At 33.9% G+C, this 27,981-nt stretch overlaps 4 protein-coding genes across 5 annotated transcripts; 2 read left to right on the top strand and 2 right to left on the bottom strand.

Moving 5' to 3' along the window:
• Positions 1 to 61: 61 nt before the first annotated feature.
• On the bottom strand, positions 62 to 2,591 carry LOC130715640 (rho GDP-dissociation inhibitor 1-like). Its single transcript, XM_057565757.1, has 5 exons — positions 2,090 to 2,591; positions 1,945 to 2,011; positions 1,067 to 1,288; positions 468 to 592; positions 62 to 258 (listed from the first exon to the last, which is right to left on the bottom strand). The coding sequence occupies exons 1-5, from the start codon at positions 2,312 to 2,314 to the stop codon at positions 178 to 180; spliced, it is 720 nt and encodes a 239-aa protein (XP_057421740.1). The 5' UTR covers positions 2,315 to 2,591; the 3' UTR covers positions 62 to 177.
• Positions 2,592 to 9,059: 6,468 nt separating this feature from the next.
• Positions 9,060 to 13,199, top strand: LOC130711503 (15-cis-zeta-carotene isomerase, chloroplastic). Its single transcript, XM_057561169.1, has 4 exons — positions 9,060 to 9,601; positions 10,626 to 10,772; positions 10,971 to 11,180; positions 12,712 to 13,199. The coding sequence occupies exons 1-4, from the start codon at positions 9,191 to 9,193 to the stop codon at positions 13,045 to 13,047; spliced, it is 1,104 nt and encodes a 367-aa protein (XP_057417152.1). The 5' UTR covers positions 9,060 to 9,190; the 3' UTR covers positions 13,048 to 13,199.
• Positions 13,200 to 13,663: 464 nt separating this feature from the next.
• On the bottom strand, positions 13,664 to 16,203 carry LOC130713357 (amino acid transporter AVT1H-like). Its single transcript, XM_057563128.1, has 3 exons — positions 15,784 to 16,203; positions 15,042 to 15,643; positions 13,664 to 14,194 (listed from the first exon to the last, which is right to left on the bottom strand). Exons 1-3 carry the CDS (start codon positions 16,043 to 16,045, stop codon positions 13,664 to 13,666), a joined length of 1,395 nt encoding a protein of 464 aa, XP_057419111.1. The 5' UTR covers positions 16,046 to 16,203.
• Positions 16,204 to 17,731: 1,528 nt separating this feature from the next.
• LOC130714279 (probable DNA primase large subunit) lies at positions 17,732 to 27,317 on the top strand. Of its 2 annotated transcripts, XR_009011226.1 has the most exons (20): positions 17,732 to 18,018; positions 18,326 to 18,387; positions 18,534 to 18,637; positions 19,038 to 19,122; positions 19,204 to 19,263; positions 19,401 to 19,458; positions 20,098 to 20,117; positions 20,786 to 20,869; positions 20,971 to 21,035; positions 21,153 to 21,201; positions 21,279 to 21,326; positions 21,423 to 21,512; positions 21,669 to 21,728; positions 22,481 to 22,540; positions 22,865 to 22,939; positions 23,116 to 23,201; positions 25,337 to 25,430; positions 25,516 to 25,623; positions 26,379 to 26,446; positions 26,760 to 27,317. XR_009011226.1 is itself a non-coding variant. In XM_057564181.1 (19 exons), the coding sequence occupies exons 1-19, from the start codon at positions 17,739 to 17,741 to the stop codon at positions 26,394 to 26,396; spliced, it is 1,506 nt and encodes a 501-aa protein (XP_057420164.1). In that variant the 5' UTR covers positions 17,733 to 17,738; the 3' UTR covers positions 26,397 to 26,750. The 2 variants fall into 2 exon arrangements, 1 of the variants encoding a protein (XP_057420164.1); XM_057564181.1 differs by lacking the exon at positions 26,760 to 27,317 and having other exon boundaries at positions 17,733 to 18,018; positions 26,379 to 26,750.
• The last annotated feature ends 664 nt before the right edge of the window (positions 27,318 to 27,981 follow it).

Raw genomic sequence — 27,981 nt, 5'->3', positions numbered from 1 at the left:
TGCCCAGGCTCCCCGAAAATCCTGACTCCGCCACTGGGCACGATCATGTAGTGTATGCATGCATGTGAACCACTAACTGAATTTAATAAACATAAAGTTGGATTTCAATTTGTCCCTAGAAGATACAAGAAGACAGAGAAAAAAAATCCACACTTAAATTACTTGAGATTGAAAATCTCAGTGAGCTGCAGGCCAATTCTTCTGAATTTCAAAGTGGTAAGTGGCATCCAAGTAGCATTTGCGATCATCATCTACAAACTGAAGCAAAAAAGTTGAGTTAGTGTATCTTTGAAAATCCTTCTCCAATTGATTCTAAAGCCAAATCAATTTTAGATAGAAGCTTTTTTCGAGTAGCTTCAGAATGTCAGAATTGACCATGGGGGTAATTAAGCCGATCAAAACAGGCTAACCCAATAAAATAAAAAAAACATAAAGTTAGTGAATAAACAATTTGGGTGTGATAATACCTTGGTTCTTGCTGAATAGGTTCCCCTAGCAAATAAGCCAGAAGGGGTAGTTTCCTCTTCTAATTCATATGTATACGGTTCCTGTTGAGGGCTGTATGTTCCCAACATTCTTTTTGCGTTGTCCACTATTCAACAAATCAAGAAAGCCACACATAACTAATGAGTAATGACAATTCAAAACATGGATGTTTAATTAATCTAATTAATCAAGAACAGCAACACGAATACAGATCAGAGTAGAGAGAAACACACAAAGCTTTGTTCACGCAGTTCGGCCAAATTGCCTACCTCTGCGACTATAGAGTAGCTATAACTCCTTTGTATTACTTGTGGCATGAAGCATGTGGTACTAAGTACAACTTTTAAGGTTACATTGTTATCCTATTTATAGTGGATTCTATTGATCTCTATTTTACAATAAAATCCTAATAAATCCTATAACAATCCCTTAAAACCTTTTACAATCCACATTAAATCAAATCCTAATAAACTAAAGATTTTAACCCAAAATAAAACAGAAACAAATCTGAAACAAATCTTTCTGATTTTTTCTCTTTCTAATGAGCCAAAACTCAACAAGGTCTATGTAAATGTCTCACCCCTAACTCCAGTTTTCCAAACAACATTGGTGTATTTGAGGCCGGAAACAATGTTGTTAGAGACAGTGAAGGAGAATTTCAGACGGTACCGGCTTCCTTCCTTAAGGGTGAAGATACTACTCTTCTTTGAATTGGTAGTGAATGGAATTGGCAAGAGGAGTTCAGGCCTTCCTTGGCATATGATGGTGAGGCTCAATATCTTCACTTCTGGCTCTTTGTTCTCTGAATTACAACACAAAAAGCTTTCAGAATTTTCAGGACTAGCAAAAACTATTAAGGATCTGAATGAAACTTATTGACACAAGTATGCTAAAACAAGATGTAAAATTGTTAGGATCCAATTGCAAGGTACGAGACTTGAGTCCCACATTGGAAGTATGAGTTCAGGCCTGGGCTGGGTTTAGAAGGCTTTGAGCTCTTGGACTAAAACAGCTGATTTTATAGTATGATTCTCAAGTGGTTCTTATAAAAAATCATCCTAAACCTTTGCTTATCAGGGAGGCAGGGTCCAGGTACCTTTTGCTTTGAGAATTATCATATTTAAAAAATAAAGTGATTCAAAAGGGCTAGTCACTTAGATTAGTATGAATGTACAAAAAGCTGTGGGGAAGAATCAGCTTAGAAAATATAAGTAATTTCAGTTTATATTTGAAAGAAAAAATGGGTTAAGCAAATGAAATGCAAGAGAGCATTGCACTTGCAGTAGTGTTTCATATAAACAAACCCAATTAAATTGGAGGAAGAGAAACCATTTTCAACATGAATTTTCAATACAGATTCACATTCCAAGAGAGGTTAATGTCAAATTATTTGAAATGATCATTTATGGAATTGTCCCAGCAAAAGAAAAGAAAATGGAAGAAAAGCTAATTAATTACCTCCAACAGCAGACATGTCAACACTTCCAAGAAGTTGCTCCTTCCATTTCCTCAAACTCTCATCATCCTGTCAAATACAACAAAAAAATTTACCAAATAGCTTTAGAAATCAGAGTAGTGAAGAAGCATTTGAAAAAAATGTTACTTTATCTTTCTCAAGCTGTTCCTTGAGGGAAAACTGAGGGCCAAGATCCAATTCCAACTTGGAATCTTCCTCTTCTAGCTCAGTTTCTTCAGCAGCATCATTGTAAAGGAGCTGGTCTTGTTCCTCATCAACCTTGTTGATTCCTTTGTTTTTGAGCTCTTCCTCTAAATGAGCATTGAATGTAACATCTTTGGTTGTGGACACAGCTCCAACAGCAGCAGACATAGTCAACCTTCAAAACAGAAACAGAATGTTTGTTTTCAAAATTGGTTGGTACTACTACAAGAGTAACACTTCCAATTTAAGCCAAATTTAGAGCTTTTTTTGTTGTTGCAGTGAATGGAGTCTGACAAAACTTGAGTTCAGAAGGGCTGAAGGGGTGTGTACAATGCATATGTATGCAGATATTGTAGATTAGATTTGACAAAGAGAACAGGAACACACGCCAAATGTGGGCCTGGAATTGAAATGGTAATGAAAAACAGTTGGAATAAAGTTGGTGGTAGGGAACCACTACTTTGGTGGAGAAGGTTATATAACAAATAAACTCAGACATCCAACACTCTTATACATAGCCTGCATTGTGTTAATATGGAAATTTTGTATGCTGTAAGCCGTCCTTGAATCAAAATTGGAATTTCTTAATTAGAATATACATACATGGTTGACTCAATTGAGAAAAGTCAAGAACCACAAAAGAAAATGCATATATTAACTGACATGAGGTTGTTCTAAATTTAAACATAAGTCTTAATAAGTTCTAGTTCTTATGACAAATCTGTTAAATATTTAGTAGGAAGAGTTTTACCACTCATACAACTCAAACAAGATTTCCTTAATGAATGACACTTATGGTTTAAACCTAGAAATTGACAAGACTAAGCTGTTATCTGCTCATTTGTTTTATTTTACTTTAATTTGTTAGTTCATGGTTAGTAGTAGATTGCCCAAGTTATACATACTCAGTTTTTACTATGATTAATAATATAAATTTTAATTAAGTTAATTTTTTTTAGTTCCCTTTGAAGTAAACATTTTGAGGCATTTGAATATACAATGGAGTTTTTTGCATTATAATTTTTTTATTCATCGATAAACTTTTTCATTATAAATCTTGAATGATTCATTTTTTGACACACGGTTTGTGAAAATACATGTGAATCCTTGAAATCTTGAATTCATAATGACAAAGGCATATATCCTTGTCACTTTAGTCCAACAGTAGCCCAACATAAAAATTAGCGACACAAAAATTGGTTGGGTTAGAGTGGGTTGTGTAAGGTCTTTGACAATGTTAATTTTTTCAAGTCTTAGCCCATTATTTTCACACAAAAAAAGTCTAGCCTGCTATTTCTAAAGGTTTGGCCCGACGTGAAAATCAATTTAGAATTCTATTGGTGTATTTAAATATATCATATGTTTATCTTTATAGGTTTGGGGCGTTATCAATCAATATCATCATCAATATCAATATCAATATCAATATCAATCAATATCAATATCAATATCAATATCAATATATATTAGAAAAGAAGAACTTCCATAGTGACGTGTCAGCACCAGATTAATTCTTAGTGACGTGTCAGCACCAGATTAATTCTCATAAAAATTATTCCACGTGTCAATTTGTTAGAGGATATAATTTTCAATTGATATATGTTTTAATTTTATATATTCTAACATAATTAATTGATATTATTTTAGAAGATATAATTTTCAATTGATATATGTTTTAATTTTATATATTCTAAAATAATTGATTGATATTATTTTAAAAGATAAGATTTGGTCTTTTAATTTATTTTAAATTTATTTTTAGAATATATTGATTAATTTTTATTGAATTTTCGAATTTTTTATTAATTCGGGATTTTATGAGTTTTTATTGTGATTTGCTAGATTTTGTTAGTTTTTATCTATCTTTATTTAATATCATTTTTAATATTAAATTTGATTAGGATTTATCTTATTATTTATTTTAAATCCAGAAAATACTTTATTTTATTTTAGATTTACTTTTAGCGTATATTAATTAAATTTTCTTAAATTTTCAAATTTTTAATGAATTCAGAATTTTATGAGTTTTTATTGTGATTTGCTAGACTTAATAGTTTTTATCTATCTTTATTTAGAGCCTTTTTAAATTTTAGATTTGATTCTAGGTTGTTTATTTCTTAATTTTATCTTATTATTTATTTAATTTTACTTCCAGGAAATATTTTATTTTATTTTACACTTATTTATAGAGTATAATAATTAATTTTTATCGAATTTTCAATTAATGCAGGATTTTATGAGTTTTTATTGTGATTTGCTAGATTTTGATAGTTTTTATCTATCCTTATTTATTATTTATTTAATTTTAATTTCATGAAATATTTTATTTTATTTTTGAGTTACATTTAGAGTATAAATGAATTTTTATGGTATTTTTATTGAATTTTCATATTTTTATGTAATTCAAGATTTTATGAGTTTTTTATTGTGATTTGCTAGATTTTGGTAGTTTTTATCTATCTTTATTTAGTACCTATTTAAAGCTTAGATTTGATTAGGATTTAGGTTGTTTATATCTTGATTTTATCTTAATTTATCTTATTATTTATTTAATGTTAATTCTTAGAAAAGGGAGTTGATTTGGTGTTGAGGGTCCACAAAGCTACCATGGACACGCAGAGATTTGATAGCTGTTATTCTACCTCTGCCACATGTCGCGATCAGGACAGAGGTATGCCGTAAGATGATGTTACGTGAAGAAGAGTTTATCATGTTGTGACTGATGGTTTGTGCCATTTCAGTTTATCCTTTGTTCATAATTCAATCCTGAATTCTTAAATTTCACATATTTTGTGTGTTTTGATCCAAACCACGGGTCAATTTGTTAGAGGATATAATTTTCAATTGATATATGTTTTAATTTTATATATTCTAACCTAATTAATTGATATTATTTTAGAAGATATAATTTTCAATTGATATATGTTTTAATTTTAAATATTCTAAAATATTTGATTGATATTATTTTAAAAGATAAGATTTGGTCTTTTAATTTATTTTAAATTTATTTTTAGAATATATTGATTAATTTTTTATTAACTCGGGATTTTAGGAGTTTTTATTGTGATTTGCTAGATTTTGTTAGTTTTTATCTATCTTTATTTAATATCATTTTTAATATTAGATTTGATTAGGATTTATCTTATTATTTATTTTAAATCTAGAAAATACTTTATTTTATTTTAGATTTACTTTTAGCGTATATTAATTAAATTTTCGAATTTTTAATGAATTCAGGATTTTATGAGTTTTTATTGTGATTTGCTAGACTTGGTAGTTTTTATCTATTTTTATTTAGTACCTTTTTAAATTTTAGATTTGATTCTAGGTTGTTTATTTCTTAATTTTATCTTATTATTTATTTAATTTTACTTCTAGGAAATATTTTATTTTATTTTACATTTATTTATAGAGTATAATAATTAATTTTTATTGATTTTTCGGATTTTTAATTAATGCAGGATTTTATGAGTTTTTATTGTGATTTGCTAGATTTTGATAGTTTTTATTTATCCTTATTTATTATTTATTTTATTTTAATTTAATGAAATATTTTATTTTATTTTTTAGTTACATTTAGAGTATAAATGAATTTTTATGGTATTTTTATTGAATTTTCATATTTTTATTTAATTCAGGATTTTATGAGTTTTTTATTGTGATTTGCTAGATTTTGGTAGTTTTTATCTATCTTTATTTAGTACATTTTTAAAGCTTAGATTTGAATAGGATTTAGGTTGTTTATTTCTTGATTTTATCTTAATTTATCTTATTATTTATTTAATGTTAATTCTAATAAAAGGGAGTTGATTTGATGTTGAGGGTCCACAAAGCTACCATGGACACGCAGAGATTTGATAGCTGTTATTCTACCTCTGCCACATGTCGCGATCAGGACAGAGGTATGCCGTAAGATGATGTTACGTGAAGAAGAGTTTATCATGTTGTGATTGATGGTTTGTGTCATTCAGTTTATCCTTTGTTCATAATTCAATCCTGGATTCTTAAACTTCACATATTTTGTGTGTTTTGATCCAAAAGTTTACAAATTTTTGCATAGACCCTTTAACGAATCATTGTTGAAGACGTAATGTTTTGATTCTGATGTAATGTTTTTTCTATTGTTCTTTTTCCGCTTTTGTATTTTTTTAAACCAGATTTTAGTATAGTTTGTAGAAATCCATGCGTGTGAAGCCATTCTAAACCAAATTTTGGTATAATTTATATAAATTTTCGAAACTTAGGATAGCCTGAATTTATATTCATTTCTCAAATTTTGCACGTTTTTATTCATCATGTTTGAGCTGTGTGTATAAACATACTATTTGCACTGTATGTGAATGATGCACAACTTACTAATTTTTTTTTTAATGATGCACTCGTCAGTTAAATTGATGAAAGCATATGAAGAGCTCACATTTAATCTTCATGAGTATGTTTAGCTCATTCTTAAGGTTGGTTCATGTTTTCCTCAAACTCATTAGTTTTGCATATACTCATGTTTTAGTATGCCAATTGAGTGACTTATCCTACTTTGCTCTATATATTTCCTTAAGTTCAATTTAAATTGATTGTTAGTATAAGTTTATTGGTGAAGTAACCACAATTATTTCGGGTGGGAGAATTATTTTGTTTTTTTCTCACATACATAGATAATTTGCTGGGGTGCGCACATATGGGACAATACACCATTTTTTGTTTCTCTTGACTGAAATATTCCTTTGATTTTTTGTTTCACAAGGGTTCCACCCCAAGATTCACAAATACACTAAATACAATTCTTTCACCACAGTCCTTTCAAATTGGTGAAGGAGGGTATTTTGTTCTTCAAGACTTCATTTTGGGTTTCTGTTTCAATCTTCTTCATGAATTGATTTTGTTCTTCAACTAATTGTAAGATGTCATATGCTTCAAGGATTCCTGCTTTTCTCTTCTTAATCAAAAGCAAAAGGATTGAGGAAAAGAAAATCTTCTAGGGTACATAATATTCACTAATTGGAAAAAAAAATAACACGTGTCATTCTCAGATTAATTCTCATAAAAAAATACATTTTAAAATTTTAGATTTGATTAGGATTTATGTTGTTTATTTATTGATTTTATCTTAATTTATTTTTGATTTATTTTTAGAGTAAAAAAATACATTTTTAAATTTTAGATTTGATTAGGATTTAGGTGGTTTATTTCTTGATTTTATCTTAATTTATTTATTATTTATTTTTAGAGTATTAATTAATATATCCCAAACTTTTTTTTAATAGAGTGAGTTTGAAAGATATAACTTAAGTTAATTTGTTAATATATTCCCAAATAATAATAATAATAATAATAATAATAATAATAATAATAATAATAATAATAATAATAATAATAATGATAACATGTGTGTGCAGATATGGGCCGGTTGGGTACTATAGTGCCCATACCCGCACCCATACCCTCTATTTTTTGGTAATTATCTATACTCAACCTCATACCCATTTAGCGATTTTTTACTCTTCCCATAGTGGGTATTTTTTACGGGTACCCTATGATTTTGAGACCCATTGTCATCCATAGATTTAGATTTTGGCAAAGATGGATAGCTTCCTGTAATGACATTGAATTGTCTAAAGGTGGAGAGCTTCGAGTTGCTACCCACGTGAGTATGGAGACGGGTACATGTAACTTTTAAAAACGCGGGTATGGAGATGGTACTATAGTACCTACCATTATCATCTTACTTAGTTGAAATAAACACAATGTTATACTTTATGATATATCTTACACAATCCTGATTTGTGCTACTATCACATTAATTTTTTTTAAGATTAATATGTTGATAATTCCTTATATCTACGATTTGTGTTATCGTCTTCATATTTACGAAGAATGTGAAACGAGTTCCTCTTGGTCTCAATCGGGCTTAGAAGAGAAGTCTTTATGTCCACTTTACTCATCAATTCTGACTTTTCTATTTCATTCGTTGTTTAATATATTTTTAATAATCAAAGTATTAATTAATGTATCAAATACAATAGACATATTTCCCGTGCAACGCGCGGGTAAAAAACACTAGTTTATATTTGTAAGCAAATTAAACTCATGAGAGCACAAACTTGATAATTGGAAAGAGATTTGTTGAGAGAGACAATTACAATTTCCTAAACACATAAAGACAGATTTCAAAGACAAAAAATAAACAAATCTTTATATATGTTAATATGTTTTCAACTTTTTAATAAATAAATAATTTTAAGATATCATGAAAAAAATGCAATATGATATTCAATATATTATTACACACTCTTTATATATTCTTATGCTTGTGGGAATGATGTTCTTGAGTTACATCAATACTCTTTAATCATTGTGAGTATTATGAAGCTCGTTGCTTGAAATTGAGTTATTCGTTTTAAGCATCTATTGCATGAGAAAAATGTTGTTACTAATCTTCTCTGTATTTATTGTACATGATTCTCTTGTTTTGAGGTTGATGTGTGCACTTTATAAAAATTATGGAGGGGTCACTATTCTTAGGGAGTAGTTTTTGTTTTTTCATTGCATTGTTAACCTAAAAACTATCATTATGTTATTTATAAATAGATTGATTGGTTAGGCTTTTAGATTAGCTTAAACTTAAGGTGCATTTAGAAGACACATTAGAAGACTAATAGCACAAACACTAACTTATAATGTAAATTTGAGTTTTCTTAGTATAAATTTTAGTAAACTCTGCAGAAGTAGTTATGTCTTTTTTTTTATGATTGTGAGTGCGTTTGAAATATCTCATTTGAAATTAGGAAAAAGGTAAAACCCACCCAAATTTATTTAATTAAGCACTAGTCACCACCATGGAGTGTGACAAGTTTCTAGTTTCTACTATGAGGTCAAACAACACAACAATTAGCACAACAAGACAAACCACCATTGCATTCCAAAACACCAACCCACAAGCATAACCATGTTTAGATACTCTTCTCCTTCAACATCCATCCACATTCTATTCTATATGTATATCATCACTTGGCCACGTGAATTCCATTTCCTTGGCCTAACATTAACATGGCTTCTTCACCTCTAGTCTTCTCCGCCCCTTTCTCCTCCATCCCCCACCGCACTTCCTCCACCAAAACCCACCTCCGTCAACCCTTCTCCCTCCCACTTTCCTCCTCTAGACCAAAACAGAGCTTCTCCTCCGTGTTCCCTTCAAAGCCCCTTCTGCTCTCTCGAAAGCTCCTCCTCGCACCTGCTTCTGTAGCTGAAGACAAAGCTGACACCGCTGATTCCAATTTGGTCGTCGGCGAGGACTCTGCGGTGTTTGACCTTCAGAGCCAGAAAATTTCTTCATGGGTGTACTTCACTGTCATCTTGGGAGTGGTGCTGTTTGCTCTTAATGTAGTGTGGATTGATCCTTCAACTGGGTTCGGTAAGGACTTTGTTGATGCTGTTTCAGGGATTTCAGATAGTCCTGAGGTGAATTTTTTTCATCTTTTTTTCCTGAAATTCAACTTTGTTTTATTCAATTTGAAGAATGAAGTTGCAAGAATTGAACATTTTATTCATGGTATATTTTATATCATGTCATTAACCAAGGATTGTAAAACTGTTTATCCTATCTGGGTTGTTACTTGAAACTAATGAGAATTAAATGCATGGAGTTGAGAATGGGGCAAGTGTGTGTTCTTAGAAATACCACTAGAATGAGATGAGATGGCTAGTTTGTTAAGGGCCTGTTTTATTTCTGTTTTTAGCTCTAATTACAAAACTTTCACATTATTTTCACTTTGTTTTGTATGAGCTGCTCATTTTAGTTTATACTGATTCAGCTTGCATAGTTGTATGATAATCATGTGTGGAAGTTAAAGAATAAAAAGAGAAAGAGAAATTTGCAAAAGTCACATTAGGTAAAGACTTGTATGGATGGGGTGCATGAGAAATAAATTATTGAGGACATTGTCTTTAATATTTCAGGATATGTTGTCTGGTAATTTCTGATTATACTCAAACAAAATTTTAAAGGTAAAGTTGATGATTGAGAAAAAGAAATGCTGTGAAGAAAGAAAGAGCATGTAGTGGCAGGGAGAGGAAATGAACTTCTCACGGCTGTTACTTCCCAGAAGACCTAGAATGTTTTAGGATTGTAAATAGTAATTCATGCTTAAGTTATTGAATACATCTACAAGCTTGGCAAAAGTAATCACAGCCAAGGAGAAACAACATCGTTTCACACTTTCACCTACCATATTTTCATGGCCGGATGAGTCTGCTGTACTTAGACCTGAGGCAATGTCTTAAAGCATTTTGGTTTTTAACACTGAAAATGTTCATCTTATTGGCACATAAAACATTTAAGTAATGTTCACATCCAGATATTGTTTTCTCTTTTAGCAATGTCTGTTTTTTAGTTGTCTATTTGTCCTTTTCATCCGTGATCATGAACAGTTGAAAGCTGCAATGGTTCGTAATTGGCCCTTGACAGATATGATATGCTATGCAGGTGGTAATGTTGCTCCTGATTCTCATATTTGCGGGTGTCCACAGTGGCCTGGCTAGCTTCCGTGACACTGGTGAGAAACTCATTGGGGAAAGAGCTTTCCGTGTTCTTTTTGCAGGGACATCACTACCTTTGGCTCTCACCACCATTGTGAGTTCCTTCACATTTTTTCTATGCTGCGGAAGAGCTTCTATACCCATAACTTATGCCCGTATGGGCCATATCTCCTCCTACCGAGTCTTACACAATGTTGTGATTCCTTTATTTGTTATGGATCCTGCCTTTCATTATGACAATGAAAGTTGATTGAAGCTTATTTGCTCATCCATGTTTGGCTTTATGATGCAGGTGTATTTTATTAATCACAGATACGATGGATTTCAGCTCTGGCAGTTGCAGAATGTTCCCGGGCTTCATCAACTTCTGTGGCTTTCTAACTTCATCTCCTTCTATTTCTTATATCCTTCAACCTTCAATCTTTTAGAGGTTGCAGCAGTTGACAAGCCTAAATTACATCTCTGGGAAACTGGCATCATGAGAATAACCAGGCATCCACAGGTATAAATGCAAACGATCTCATGCATCAAAATATAAATTTTAAGACACTGATGAATTTGGGGATCTTTTAGTAATCTTGGTGAAAAATAGTTAACGCACACTGTCAAATTTGTTTTCCTTTGCTATTCTCGAAGGTTATATTGGAGGTGGTTGAGGCCGAGCCTCGACGCAACAATAAGCATTGGAATTCGAGATCACGATTTCCAATGCACATTCAGCCAACATAATGCACTTGTTGGGTTGAGTGAATGTGCTTTCACATTCACCCAACTGAAAACCAAACACGCTCCTGTTGCCATGTGACTTTGTTATCACAGGTAGAAGCCATGGAATCAGCCTCTTGCGTAAATGCAATGTAAGACTGCCTCCATTAGATCCACAAACTGGGTCCAACAGCTGGACCTCGCGCATAGCGGGAGCTTTATAGCACCAGATTTGCCATTTATATTAGAGGTGGTTAAGGGAGGAATTAGGGGGTTCGGTGGCATAGTGGAGGATTGACCTCCAACATCGTCATCACAATCAAATATTAAAAGGGTTGGCCTGGTACCAGTAGAGCTACTAGCTTTTGTTGATGCAAAAGCTAAACAGTAAACATAGTTCGAACCTGATAAGAAACTTGACCCGAGTCAAAAGAATTCTCCTACACCTTTTCACCAATTAACCTTCTACTGTGTCAAGAGAGTATCAGAATCTTAATAGCTTAATATATACATATTAATATTAGTTGAGGTGGATCTTGTCAAAGCTGTAGACTTGGTCCAATACAAGTCTTGGCTTTGGATCAAGGCTAATGATTCTTCTTTTATGCCATCCTTATTCGAATGGATTGAGAATCCGAGGGCATGTATCAATAGCTCCATTTGCTGATTTTTCTTGGCTGTTGGTTTCATCGTTTGTTATGTTTCTAGAGGGAAGGGACTTAATCAATTTGATTATATGGGATTGCTTTGGGGTCCTGTAGGAATGCTGCATCTACTCTTAATTAGTTGAGCTGGTTGTAATCTCTATTTTATGTTGCGTTTTAGCAACTTGTATTTCTTTTTATATTTTTAACTTGTATTGGGTTGAAGTACCCCTCGTACTTCCAATTCAATAAATTTGGCTTATAAAAAAAAACATATTAATATTAGTTAAGAAAGTGAATTTTTGGGTACTTTAACTCCTAAATATCCCTGAAAAATCCCATTTCTGACTTCATGACATGGAGCAATGATAAATTTGACATTACTCCATTTGATGGTTGGAGAGATTCTTATTTGGCATTCGAAACTGTGTTTATTCTGCATTTTGGGCAAAAATCTTTATTAGAATTCGGGTTAGGGCTAAATCTACCCCAAAAAACTAGCTAGCTTAGGGGTGAGTATTGCTTACCATATATATATTGACTATTTGGGTGAGGATTGCTTACCATATATATTGACTACTTTGTCATACTGTAGTCAATGTAGGACTTCTCAACAATCTCATATTCTTGTGGCACCTGTTTCACACACATTCTGAATGAAGGTTTTTTTCCCCTCTCTCTCAGTTGGTTGGTCAGGTTATCTGGTGTCTTGCCCATACAATTTGGATTGGAAACTCTGTGGCTGTTGCAGCTTCAGTTGGCTTAATTGGACACCACCTATTTGGTGCTTGGAATGGAGATAGACGTCTAGCAAAAAGATATGGGGAAGATTTTGATTTAGTTAAGGAACGAACAAGTATTGTCCCTTTTGCAGCAATCCTCGATGGCAGACAAAGGTTACCTAAAGATTTCTACAAGGAGTTTATTCGATTACCATACCTCACAATCACTTTCTTAACATTAGGAGCTTACTTTGCACACCCGCTTATGCAGTCAGCTAGTTTCAATCTTCATTGGTAGGCACAATACAACACATTCTGTTTTTTTATGTAAAATCTGATGTTTTGAATTGTGAGACTAGTGCTACGTGCTGTATGTATGCTTTCTATAGATGAGTAGAGATCAACTAAGAAAAGAAAAACAGAAAGGAATGAGATTTTTTTTTGAAAACCTGATCATGTGCACATCCGAAACCTTATATCTTACTTTTATGTGGCCTAGAAGAAGTTATATAAATCATCATGTGTCTTCACGCATGCTGCAATCACATTCAATGATATTGGAAACATGCCGGAGAGCTGATAGATATCAATTGGAATTTCTAGTGTCATGTGTTACAAAACCTAGGAGCAGGGGCCTATTTGCATTTTATTTTTATTTTTGTTTGTTTTGATTTCTTATTTTTTTTAATTGTTAAATGTCATGTTATTTTCACTTATGGAGGTGTTCCTGTTTTCACTAACAAAGAAATTGCACAAAATAAAAGCCAATGACTGAAAATTATCTGGTTAACAGTACAGCATGGGGCAATACAACTCATCAAACAATCAAAGTTGCTTTATTTCATGACCATCTTTATATGCATATATATAGAACATGTAGTTTTCATTGAGAGACCAGAAAAGAGGAAGGTGCCTTAAGCTGCTAGAATTTTTTCCACTAGTAATTTTGAGCTGGAAATGGTGCCCACCACCCCTAGAAGAAACCCAAATGTGATGATAGAAATGTTCAGGACAAATAGAGGCTTTGATATTTGTCCCCTACAAATCTTTATGTAGAAAGCACAAGGGAAAATCAGAGAGATAGCAACACTAACAAGGGAACCAGTGAGGCTGAGAACATGCTCAAAATAAGGCACTGTCAGAGCAAGGGCTAGTATAACTAAAAGTAAAGATGAACCTATGATCCCCCTGAGTATCATTTTGGTTCTGCCACTCATGGAACTAGGAAGCTTATGCTCTAGCTGAATGGCGACCGGTGCAAATTCTAGTGCATATTTGGTCATAGGTGTGAGCACGGTTGCCCATAAAGCAATCTTTGTCACAATTTGCTTTGAGGGCATGCTGAGAGTTACTTGTGAATTGACTTCAGGTCCAAACATTTTTGCACCCATGTACCCCATTATGGTGTAAAGTGCAGTAACTGTTGTGAAACTCAGAATAGAAACCTGAAATTCCCATATCCAAAAGATTAGATAAATAAATATTTATGAAATAACCCTTGTATATAGACGGATAGACCGCATAACTGTATCGGCCACATTCACACACCCATTTTTGTGGCAGTCAATAACCTCCACAAAAGTGAGGTGGTCGCTACTACTACTGTTATATGTGGTTTATTTATCCTTTTTGATAATATAAACAGTCTATTAATATGTTTTGATATCTATTTAGAAAACACTTCAAGACAAAAAGTAAATGAAACACTTCTATGATTAGGATATAAATTTATTGATGTTGCACTCAACTAATATTTAGACTAAAGGTGTCAATTTGGGTCAATCCAACTCATTCGAGCCGCCCTATGGCAGACCAACACATGTTTGAGCTGGACAAAAAATTAAGTCAGCTACTAGTTTTTCAACCCTGTCCTCCTGGGGCAACCGAGTTGACACGTGCGTCATTGTTTTTTTTAAATCATTTTAAAAAATGATTTTAAGGTAAAATAATTATTTCCCTACTACATGAAAATAAATAAAACACGTGAAATTAAAAAATATATATTTTTGTTAACAGTCTTATTTTTTAATAATTATTATTTATCTTAACGTGCTTATATATAATAAAAAATTAAAAATAAGGGAAAAAACTAGCTAATAGACCGGCCAGCCAATCACGAGCTACCTTGGGTCAGGTTGGTTACTTTCAAATCGGGTTGAACAAAATTTAGATTGAGCTTAAATTTTGGTAGTCAAGCCCATAATTTTTGTCTGGATGAGCTGTCGAGCCTCGCCTATTTTGACACCTTAAATTCGAACAAACACTATGTTGTCTGCCTTTGAATATAAATACCTTGGTAAACTTTGAGGGGTCTTTCATGGCCTTATATAAATTGGGGAAAACAATGTGCCCTCCATAACTGAAGATGTAAATGCCAGATATTGATGGAATGTTGTGGAGCCGGAGGAAGGGTATTTCATGATTAACCCTCACACCTCCAAAAACTGCAGTGGCTGCTACAGACACAAAAATGACAACAGACATGAGAACGCCAACACTTGAAAGGAAAGAAATGGACGACAGGTCTCTGAGCCACAAGCTAGGTAGAGCAACCAACACTGCACCCACAGTTAGAATCTGTGGAGCAGATAACTTAGCCAAATGCAACTGCTTCAAATGCAACACTGTGGTCAAGTTGTCATGCAATGAGATGGTGTAGGAAACAAGGGACATGAAGATGTCCATGTAGATGAGTATTGCAGCTAGGAATCTTCCTTTTGCTCCAAATGCATGGTTCCCAATGTCCACATAGCTTCTTAACTTGGGGTTCTTTTTTAGACATTTCCCAAGTAAATGACAAGTGTAAGTGCACATCACACCAAGTGCTATAAGCAAAATTGCAGATGCCCAGCCTCCTTGTTCTACAGCATATGGAGTTGATAATTGCCCAAGACCTGCTACATAATACACCGTATGTTAAATATTAGGCTCTTATAACTGTACATATACTTTTTATTCAATTATTTCGTGTATGTTTAGTAGCTTCCTTTAATTTTATTATTCTAAAAGAAAAATATTGATATGCAAACATTACCTATGAGCATCCCCACCATATTCATGACCGAATGAGCTAAAGAACTATTGGCTTTAGCATCATGCTCTGCATCTACGTTGGTGTCCCTTGCTACTGCACTCTCTTCAATATTATTGATGTGATCACACTTGCATAATTGGCTTTCCTCCACGCAACTATTGCAATTTGCTAACTGCACACCCAAGTTTGCACCATGGCCACTATCGACTTGATTCTCGTGTTGGAGACAGTTCTGTTGAAGGATTAGGCTCTTCTTCAACATACTAATTGATAAGATGCACGAAATTAATAGCAGTTTGAGACAACTCGTGCAAGGTTCACAACGATGTTTGATGAGATTTACTAGCCAAATGACATCAAAGGTGTGTATTTATAGTTGAATAAATAATCTGTAGGTGTTTATATGCGTCACCCACGGGAGAGAACCAAATTCACATTCTGCCATATGCAATGGACTTTAATATGAATTCAGTTACATACTTAAGAAAAATGAATGAAGATTGTCAGATTGACATGCATAATTTGGTTCAATTAACTTGGGTGATTTTTCATTCTATAGTTTCTACATAAAGATTAAAGACACCAAAGAGGCTTTATGCCCGGAGGATTTGGTTTAATCGATTAAGATATGGATTACATTCATTTTATTCCCTTTTCAAGTTTCAGTACCTTATGTAAGTCTAAGAATCTCCATAAACATTTCACATAATTTGGATATTAGGTTCGGTTTGGAATATATGGCATCTCCTGTGTGGCTATTTCTATTCACTTATTCGCAGTGTTAGTATGATATTCTTCCTACTTGGGGAAGTTCCCTAGAGAAAGGAATTTATCAATGCGGAACGTCTCACACCAAAATTATAAAGAATAAAACGTCATATCCTTCAAATTTGAATAAGCACAACAACAAATCATAATTTTTAGGCTTAACTCTTATCTCCTATAGATTGAGAGTTTGAAATGTGTCCACTAAAATGATCAGGTAGTGGGAAACTCTCTTTACATAGATTCCTTTGATGTGCTCCTGCCCAATAATGAGTCTTTATTAACCTTTTCAACATGTCATTGACGTCTCGTCCAACAAAAATGACATACCCCTTAATTATGTTTGGGGTCACCTAGCTAATTAATACATGAGCATGAGTTTGTGAAGATTTTCGATTATCACAAAATCTAGCAGTTAAAAAACCTCGTGTCGATTGGATGTTTTAAGAACCTTGAGCTGAACAATATTCTATGGTGATTCACCAATTTGCACTAGTGGTGAGTTTCAAAATATTACTATCATAATTGTATTATTCCATGAATAGCCCTTACTAAAATAATCTCCTACCTCACAACATAAAGGTGCTGCCTCCATCACTAACCCTTCTACGACCATTAGAGACATGTTAGCCACAGTCGAGAGACATGTCAGCCATCAGACTGCCTCCTTGCCACTGTGAAACTATTATCGTCATAGTTCTTCCTCTCTGAGAAAGTTTCCCTCTACATATGACCCACCATATTCTCTCCATTTTCTCACTGCAAGCCACCGTTGTCAGAAACATCACTGAAAAATACAATCGCTTACACCTTCCTTTGAGATATGAAGGCTTCTTACCACACCGTTGGAAAAAGCTTGCACTGCCCTTCCCAATTTATGTACCTACACCGAACATCATTGTTTTCTCTAACCAAACAACATAACATCAAATCATTCTATCTCATCTCATCCCAACTCACTCTGTACCACTAATTAAACATAACCTTAATGGATAATTGATGCGACATTTTCTTGGAATAAAAAATAAAAAGCATATAGTTTTGAAGTTTCTCCCTCAAATTGGATTATGGATTCATTTCTATGAGAGATTCAAAGTGAGTGCACAATTTAATATTTCACACTCTTACAAAACAAGACTTTAAATAGAAGTTCAATTTAATTAAAGATAAAGAGAAATCAATAATATGCCATGTGGTTTCCCGCCATTTTGTGCCCCAGGGCCCAATTATTTGGCGCGGTGATTCAGAAACTGGGAAAGCAGCTCAAACGCGCACAATTTTGGTTTCGCCGCCGCACGAGAAGAACCAAAATCGCGATGGAAATAGTTCGACCTCAGAGTCACCGGAACTCCTTGTCCTCCGCCAACGATGCCGCCGTTGCTGTTCCGACCATTCCCTCATATCGCTCTGCTCCCCCACTCGAAGTCAGGCTCGAGGATTTCGAGTCCTTCGCCATCGATCGCCTCCGAGGTCAGTTTTCTTCATTTTCCTTTCAATTTTCGTGTTCTGCTTCTTCCATTTCCAGAGATCTGATCTGATCATTGCGCAGCGTAACTGAATGCTTCGATTGCTCGCTCATGCCTAGGGTTTAGTGTAGTGTTGAAGTCAAGATCTGAAACTTGCAAGCAATTGTTGTTTTGTTTTGTTTTCTAATTGAATTTTGTATGAGAGTCATGTTAATTTGTACGTGTTTCTTCAACTTCTGTTGTCGCCGGCTGACAATGATGCTTTTCGAGTGTTGTGGTTCATCATTGATGGATGTTATTGCTTGTTGCAGTTCTCAAGGGGATTTCTGATGGCATGTCAAGGGGAAAGAAACAGGAAGAAATGGAAAAATTGGTAAAATCTTGAATTCTTCAATTATAATGTGTGTAAAAGCTACAAATTGCTCTTCAATTTCTTAGATTAGATTATATCTTATGATCAACCATAAAAAATAAGATTCTGTCTTATGGTCTATTTCGATGTGAACCTCTTATGTACAGGTAAAAGACCTTTGGAGAGTGAATATGAGACATCAACATGCATCTGAGGTTCTGAACAAAGATATTATATCTCATTTTGTTCTACGTCTCGTGTATTGCAGAACGTAAGAGCTCTCTGTTTCTTTTATGTGTATTCTTTTTCACTGTTGTTCCATGCCATTTAAAATACTCCTTCACTTTCCTGTGATTCTAAGCATAATCATGTGCGGTGGTTGACAAATAACACTGATCAATATAGATTCAAATTGTCGGAAGTTGGACAAATAGGTAATGATGAGAGACTAAAACCATAACACCCTTGTATGTTGTATACGGAGGAAGCAATTCACTACCCATCCACTTATGTTAAACACACTAATTGATCTTGAATGGCAATTTACAACGTCAAACAGATTAATGATTTAGTGAATACTAAAGAAACCTTATAATCATGAGAAATCTCAATTACATTTCTGTGTTATTTCACGTATACTAAATTAATTGATTACTGACTCGCATGTCCAGGGAGGACTTGAGAAAATGGTTTCTTTCTATGGAATGTGCTCTCTTCCGCTACCGTTTTCGTTCTCTATATACTGCGGAAGCTCAGGTCAAATCTCTATATACTGCAAATATTTTGCATTTCAACTTAGGTACTAATTTATAATGTGCTTTGCTTGTGAGTGCACAGAGGGCAGTCATGGAGGAATTCGACCTTTCTGGCAGTGCCGTTACCAAAATGGAATTTCAGGTAATCACATGATATTTGTTTCATTTTTTTTCCCCTTGCTGTTTATGTTTTCTATGAACTTGATTTATGCCAAATTTAGTTATTTGCCACAATAAATACCTCTTAGTGACTAACAAAGTGAAGCTTTCGCTTTTCAGGATATAAAAGAGAAATTGGGACAAGTTGCACGTTCCATGGGCCAGCCTTTACCCACTCGTACGAACACATTGCTTTCTTTTTTCTATGACAATTTACGAAATTTTCATGATTTATTTTTCTTTTCTAAATGATTTCCATGCACTGTGCTGGAGGTTGAAGGCCCTGTTTGGAAATATGGTCATAAGCGCTTATGTTGACATAAGCGCTTATTCATAAGCTATTTTAAAAAATTTATTGAAATAAATTAAAAATAAGCTGTATATAAGCATAAGCTGTTTTTCATAAGCTATCCTGAGTAGCTTATGAAAATAAGCTGAAAATAGCTTATGGCAGGCCATAAGCTGTTTGCATAAGCCCTCCCAAACACTGGCGTAAGAGCTTATGCTGTCAGGTAAGCTCAAATAAGCTCTTCCAAACTGGGCCTGAATAGGAATATAATTGTTGCTAGCTAAGGCCTGTTTCCCTCTTAATGTGTAAATCCGCTCCTGATCTTGCGGTTGCATGGATAGAATTCTGAAAAATATCTGATTTTTTCACGTGGCATGTGTGCTGTTATTCTGCTAGAAAAATGAAAATCTATGATTTTTCAAAGTTGTGTTTCATTTTTCTTTTTGAAGTATGAGTTATTTCTTGTTTCTGAATACTTTTTCAAGCCTAATGCGCCTGTATTTTGCGTTTTTTTTTACTATTTTGCAGTTGATGCTATCTTCTACAAGGTATGAGTGTTATACTTGTTTCTTTTCATTTTCTTTTCACGCAAATGAATACATCCATACATTGTCTTAAGAATAACATGACCACAGTTCTACTCAAAATATTAAGTGAATGTTGGGCATAATTCTTATATTTATCTGGAGAGAAGATAGGTTCTTTTCTTCAGTATGTATGTTGGATTCTACTAACGGTTCTTTGTTATGGAGGAAAATCCTGACACCCCCCTCCCCCTTCCAAAAGGAAAGAACAAAGAAAGAAGTAAATTTAAAAGGGTTTATGCCTATCAGAAAAACTGAATTTGTATTGTATTGCCCCTATTCTACAATCTCTCCTTATAGTTACTATATTGTTTTCCCCAATTTCCATCTCAGAGATACAACTTTACACTAGGTGAAGGCAATGATCTACAACTCTACCTCTTTCACCTTCATTTTTCAAATTTTATTTGCTCCCTCATGAAGTTTGTATAAGACCTAGGTGAATGCTTTGTTAAACATCTAGGTGAATTCTTTAATCCAACCCAATGGAAGAAATTCATTGGAAAATTCATTTCTTGATAGTTACTGGACTATAGTTGTCGCATTGCCTTATGTGTCCTCTATATCTAACATTCCCCCTTTCGGTTTTTTGGTTGCTTCATTTATATATCTTGCCTTGTAATCCCCCCCAGGTACCTTTTGAAGAAGTTCCAGAGCTTGTTGCTGGACGGAAAGTGTTTATAAAACAAGGATATGCATATGTTGCAATGAATCAGGTTGACTTGTGTTATTTCTTTATATTCATTCTTGCTTTAGATCACAGAGTACTGGTCATATAGTAAATCTCATTTTTGTTTCAATTCTGGATTCTTCCCAGGTTGTTTCATTTGTAGCCACACTATTTCGAAGTCAGCTGTCAAAGACACTCATCCTTACAAACAGGTTTCATTGGTCATTTGAATCTCAATAAATGTTCTCAGATGTATTCTCAGAGAATATTCTTTATTTAAATGCGAGTTTGGGATTTGAGATTCTTAGACTTGTGTTAAATTGTTTCAGAAAATGGACATCTTCAATTAGAGAACAAGAGAAGCATAGGTTGACTCCTGTAAGTTTGGTTGTTCCCTGTGTATATCAATAGATCCTTTCTTTCTTTTTATTGAAATTGACTAGATTTCTGTGTAGATTGTGGAAGCTCTGTGCTCAAGTTACCTGGGTCCTGATCTTTCTCAGGTAATTCATGCAGAATATTCGTTCATTTATCATCCTTGTTTGGTATTTATGTAATTTTGGATTGATAATTGTCAATTTGATTGAGAACCTCTCCAGCCAAGAGAATATGCTGAGATATCATTGAAGGACATTGATCAAATTGCCAAGAGCTCATTTCCTTTGTGCATGCGTCACCTATTTGATAAGGTTAAAGCTTGGTCATTAATGATGCTCCATATGTTGTGCTTCTTACTCCTGATTCATCTATAATTTCCAACTTTTCCCTAGCTCATTTTATGATTGGTCCATCTTCTTGTTCTTTTATTTGTCTCATCTGTCCTGATTTACCCCACTTTTATGCAGCTGAAAGAAGATCATCATTTAAAGCATGGAGGGAGGATGCAACTAGGCCTCTTTCTCAAGGTTGTACTTGGCCGCCATCTTAGCCTAATAAAAATACTCTAGTCTAGATTGTTGTAAGTGTTAGAGTTAAACTAAGCTTGGCATTTCACATGCTTGTGGACATCGATGTCCATCATGCAGCTTATCTTATTTTATTTTGACAGTTTTCCATTTCCTTGATTCATTTTCTTTTCTCCCCTCTCGATGAGGATTCGGAGAAGGGTGAATTACTGGAATTATATGATCAGCTGGAGTTATCTTTTAGTTTCATACTAATAACCAAGAGATATACATGGAACAAAGTCCAGCACTGTGTTAAAATAATTTGAAGTCATTTATTTTTCTACTTATGAATTTTGACACCCCGAGTCTGATAATTTTATGTTAAGATCTTCCACACTTTGACTGGTTTCTTTTGGGTGGGAATGAATGAGTATTGTCGTGTTAAAATTTGTTCTTTAGCTCTCTTTATAGATTTTCTCAAATTTTACAGGCTCAATCTATTTAATATCTTTGAAGAAAGAGATAGACACTATTTTATCATTACAATGTATGTGAAATTTCCACATGAAATGAAAGCACTTTTTGGTAGTATAATTGTGCTAAATGTTGATGCTTATTTGTAGCATTGTCAAAGTACTACATTTTGATTCACCTTTGTTCTAAATTAGTAGTTTTTTATAGGTATTCAATTTTTTTTTCTTAATCCACTTAATCTATTACTGTATCTTCTTTTTTTCTCATCTTTTTTTTTTCCTCCATAATGTAATTAGGGTGTTGGCTTGAACCTGGATGATGCACTTGCATTTTGGAGAGCTGAGTTTTCTAAAAAGGTAAGAATGATGCTTGAGCATGATCTCTTATTGGGACTAAAATCTTACAACCTCCTTCAGGCTTCAAAGTTTAATGTGAAATTGTGTCTATTTCCAGTCATAAATGTGAATTAGAATGAGAGTTACAACAGTCTTGGGTTAGATAATTTATGGATATTATCTCATAATATTTCTAAATCCTTTCTCAATCTGTCTGTCTATGCATTCAATCTATCCATATCTCGTCATACATCAGTGTATAGTCTTTGAATAGGTATTTGTATATGCTGTTTTACTTTTGTCAAATTACATTAATGATTAATCAAATGCAAGGTCTGATTGTAGGTTGGTTTGGAAAAGTTTGAGAAAGAATATGCATATAACATACGCCATAATTATGGAAAGGAAGGGAAGAGAACGGTAAGCTTTAAACTTCACTGATTTTTAGGATATTTTGAATATATTCCTTTTGCTGATGACTAGTGAGATTGCCATTTTTCACTTAGAAACTAGGTTCGAGAACATGCAGCTAGTTTCTGTGTGTTTGCACGCATGCATATGGAGTTCAACAAGTGATATTTTGATGGATGTTACAGGATTATACTCCCTATTCTTGTCAAAAGGTTATTTCATCAACTCCTGGTGCTGGAGATCAGCATGGTTGCCCCTATAGACATTTCAGGTCACTCTCAACACTTGAGCTATCAAATGGATGGTTTAACTTTCAGAAATAGATATATTATAAATAGATGTTTTTCTCCATTTTGTGAATTTTAGTTCATAAATGATTCTCTGGCTTTTGGTGTCGTGGGTCTTGTTAGAAATCCTTAGTTAGAACCACACAACACCACAAAACCTTAGGCTTAAGGCAATGGGTGTGTGTGTTCTTTATTATATATGCACTTGTGCACTTGCTAATCTTGGCAATGTGGGACTTCTTTGAGTTACCACTTCATTATCTCTATTACTCCCCCTCAATTGGGACTCCATTTTTTTTTTTTTTTTTTTGCCTGTGCCTTGCACTCCAGCGGGAACATCAGTGGTCGTCGGACTTGTGCTCCTTCGTCTGAGTCTGCCTTTCGACTTTCTTTGTCTGGGCTAGTACTCTAGCGGGAGCATCGGAGTTCCTTGGACTTGTGCTCCTTCGTCTGAGTCTGAGGCCTTGGCTTGCGCAAATGGGACTGCCATTTTTGCTTTTTTTTTTTTTTTCTCGGATTTTTACTTTTTTTTTTCGTTTTTTTTTTTTTTTGGAAGCGGAAGTCATGGCTTGGATCAGACCAGCTCTGATACCATGTTAGAAATCCTTAGTTAGAACCACACAACACCACAAAACCTTAGGCTTAAGGCAATGGGTGTGTGTGTTCTTTATTATATATGCACTTGTGCACTTGCTAATCTTGGCAATGTGGGACTTCTTTGAGTTACCACTTCATTATCTCTATTAGGTCTTGCTCTGAGTGAATTGTGACTTTTAGTTGATAAAATTATTTGTTTCTCTTGACTGTATTACAGTATTTATTTCTCTTACTGGATGAGCAAATTGTGGTTTCACTATTAAGTATAGCGGGTAACCTTGCTGCACCTTTTCTTGCATTTTGTTGCTGACGAATGCTAGGATGTCAAATACTTTCTTTCAGGATAACCAATGACATAATCACCATAGTTTCATTTATTGTAATCCTAGGTTTTTTCATCATTAAACCTAATAGTTGAAAGATTCAAAGAGCAATTTGAAATTCGGTCTCCCCCTTGCTCTTATATTTTCTTTGTAATCTGTAAATCACTGCTTGAGTGATAAATCAGTTAGTTTTATTTCAAAGTGTTTCATACAATACTAGTTTCACTTTTTATCAGTATTTTACTATACATACTATGCATTTCTCTACACAATACAAATTCTTGAGACAGCGTTATGTATCGTAGTGCGAATCTAAAAGGAACCTGATTCTCATTCTGTATCTCTGAGTCGGGAGCTGAATCTTACGATTCAAAGTTGCATGCAAGTTGCACTTCAGGTGGGTCAGGTTGCATGACCAGTATAGGGTTCTAGTGCTTTTGGGCTGTTTTTTACAAAAAAAAAATTAATGTCAGAAATAGCTGACTATTATTCCTCCCAAAGACCCACGTCACATTCTCAGAAAAATCAAACCTTACTTTGGTCCTCACGTACTATCGATTCATGTGACATTTCTTAGTCACCAAAGAAATGTGTCTGTTGATTTTCTATCGGGTTCGGTCCCTTGGTGCTTCGCGACATTTCTCTCGATCTACTAATGTATTTCCTGCTGTGATATTTGTTTACTGTTGTGATAATTTCGTTATTGTTGTGGGCTAGTGTTGACCTTGGGGATGATGAATGATTCAACTAGTTAGATTATGATTATTTACTAGGATCTAAGTATAGGAAGTATGTAAGTAATTTGCATTTTGTCACCTTATTGATGATTAGGGAGGGATTGAATATTTAAACTTTGTGCAAGCAGCCACTATTTTTCTTATTTTGATTTATAGCTTTGATCTTGTATCATTTTAAGGTTTGCTTATGTTTCAATTTATAACTTGATTTCTTTGTATCATGTATCTTATGGTACATAAAAAGATTCAATTCATGATTCGGAAAATAGGTTTTCCGATTTATGATTTGAATCTTGAATCAATAACAATGTAAATGCAAAGGATATTATAATTGCAAATCTAGCGGCTCTTATGGTTAGACTTTACTAACTTGTAATATCATTGGAAATGCCTGTCCACACTTTTGTTTACTAATGCGTATACGTGGCTTGATATTTAATTGATGCCTTTTGAATTTAATAGTGAAGAGAATCTAAAAGCTGCACTCAGCAGAATGGGGGTGAACAGTCGAGCAATGGAAGATGTAATAGACAAAGTGCGAAATAGACATTATCAGGTAGGTTTCAGCATAATCCACTGAACTTCAGTTATTAGTTTAACCCTTGATTTGATTTCTGATTATATGTGTACTGCATGTGCAGTTAGCTTGCACCTTGACATTTGAAGCCCTTCACGGCGTACCATGTGATGCAGGGATTAACCATCCAAATCAATACTTTATTGACAGTCAAAAGATATTGCAACCAAAGGTAGACTACAGTTTACAACTTGTGATTTAAACCTATAGTTGTGAATTACTGATGTAATCACAACTACAAACTAGCTAGGTTACGGATATTGATGTTTTTTTTACAATACATGCTACTAGTCTAATCTGCTCCATGCCTTTTTGTGGCTTGGCTTGCGATTACAGATTTGCTCAATCTGCTAACAAGTGTTTGTAAAGAAATACATTTTACCATATGATGACAATGAAACGAGACTTGAATTAAACAAATGTAAAAGCCTCTCACTAATGTGAATAAATTTTAAGGGCATATTCCAGATAGATCACAAGTTGTAAAGTCCCACTTAATCTGTTCTGATGTTGGATGAAGGAAGGCAAGATACCATAGACGTAGATGTAGTGATGTAACATAGACATTGAGAGAGACTTGGAATCTGGTTGAAGGGCAAATTTCTTTATATGTGTTTTACCCTTATAATTAGCACACCTGAAACAGGACCTATTGAATGTCCAGTTATAACAATTTCCTCACAGGGTTATGAAGGAGATGGTGTTCAATGTGGGTAGATGGATTATCCTAAGAGTCCTACAATATTCCGTAGTTTCCAAAGTTTGTAATGGTTATGCAGTATGCACATAACCCCCACAATACATAATATGTGGACCTTCAATATAGCACACTAAATAATCTTCTAAATTGGGGAAAAAATATTTAGAACATTGTTCTCTGCCTAATGTTATATTTACTTACATTATTAACGTTATTTTTAAATACAGAAGGATTCTTCAGCCTGAATATTTATTGGCTTATTGCAAGAAACGTATCCACTGGCAGCCATTCACAGGTTAACTTCTCTGCCTTCTGTCTTTTCCCATATTCTAGTCTGTGCCTTTCTGCTGTTTCCTTCTGATGTCATACAACAAGGCATCAAATGCCATTTCTTTTATTTTAGTGGTTAAGTCTTTCTGTTGTACCATTTAGGCGTGTCACTGATGTATAGACGCAAACAGTGGCAAAATCTTTCTTGTAGCTTTCAAATCCATTCTAATGCAGAACTAGGCATTCCTGTTAAACATTATTGTAGAAGTTTATGGCAGGGAATTTGACATGATGGAGATTTATTTACTTATACTATATTTTTATATTCATCTTTGTAGTCGCACGCTCTCTGCTAGCAACCTGTTTGTATGTTAATCAGCTGTGGGAAACGAATAATGTTATAGCTCAGTAATATGAGGCAATTTTGTACAATGTAAAAATGACATTCTTGAAGGTGATAATTTATCCGGAATATTGATTGTAAACTGAATTGGGGAGAAATATCAGCTGAACTGGATAGTTGCAAGGCTGTCATGAGGAGCAAGCAACTATTTAAGCGCCTTCTCAACTGGTGTGAAGATGAATTGAGGTTGGGAAATCTTCAAAAGAAAAGATTGGTGTGTTAATATTTTAGCTGCATAAAGTAATCCTTATTTTTGTTTATGTGGGGATTTGGGAAGTGTTATCCACACTTCTTTAACACTTTCCAACACTAAATCTTTGTGAGATGACCTAATCTTACGTGTCTCATTTCATTATTTGGGTCTCATTTATACGGAAGGTTACACTCTTCATTTGGGGAGGTTGACCTTCGATCAATCAGTGTTAGATAGATAGTGACTCTTGTGGTTGTTGTGGCATCTTGTATCAATGACGAAAGAGGTATATTTTTATCATTGATTTATGATTATTACATGAAGTGTTCTAAAATTTTTTAAAATACCAATTTTTTAAAATTTCATGTTTCCTGTATTTACCATTATAATACCCAATCCAAATAGGGTTATAGGTTGGTTGGGTCAATGTTACACAAGAATTTCTCCTTGTGTACCTAAGTGCCCCATTGCTTACTCATTAAATTATTTAATATAGCATTTAACGTTTTTTTGAACGTTAGCATGTAACGTTATAGTATAATATTTTTTTTCGGGAGCTTACACTATAACTATATATACTGTTGAATAGAAAAATATCACTCATTTGGATAATCTTTAAATTATGTGGAGCAATGATTGGTAATGTTTCATCCGCAGTCCACACCTCTCTTTTGAGGTGGAGAGATGGAATGATGAGAGAGATAGGAAGAAAAGAAAAAGTAAGAGAGAAAATATGAGATGTGATAGATGATAAGATGAAAGAGATAGAAATAAAAAGAGGTGGAAATGAAGTGTTTAAAAAATGAGGTGTGTATATATCATTACTCATCACGAAGTATATCAAAATTTCTCCAATGACATTCAACTTTGTGAACCAACCCTGACAACCCCCTACCTTTCTTGGGCTAATTTCTTATTTTTTGTCTGCTTTGGCCCATCCTAAAGCCTTGGGATATATAACCTA

This window comes from Lotus japonicus, chromosome 4, assembly GCF_012489685.1.
Source record: "Lotus japonicus ecotype B-129 chromosome 4, LjGifu_v1.2".
NCBI classification, from domain to species: domain Eukaryota; kingdom Viridiplantae; phylum Streptophyta; class Magnoliopsida; order Fabales; family Fabaceae; genus Lotus; species Lotus japonicus.
This window is presented reverse-complemented; position numbering and strand designations above follow the sequence as displayed.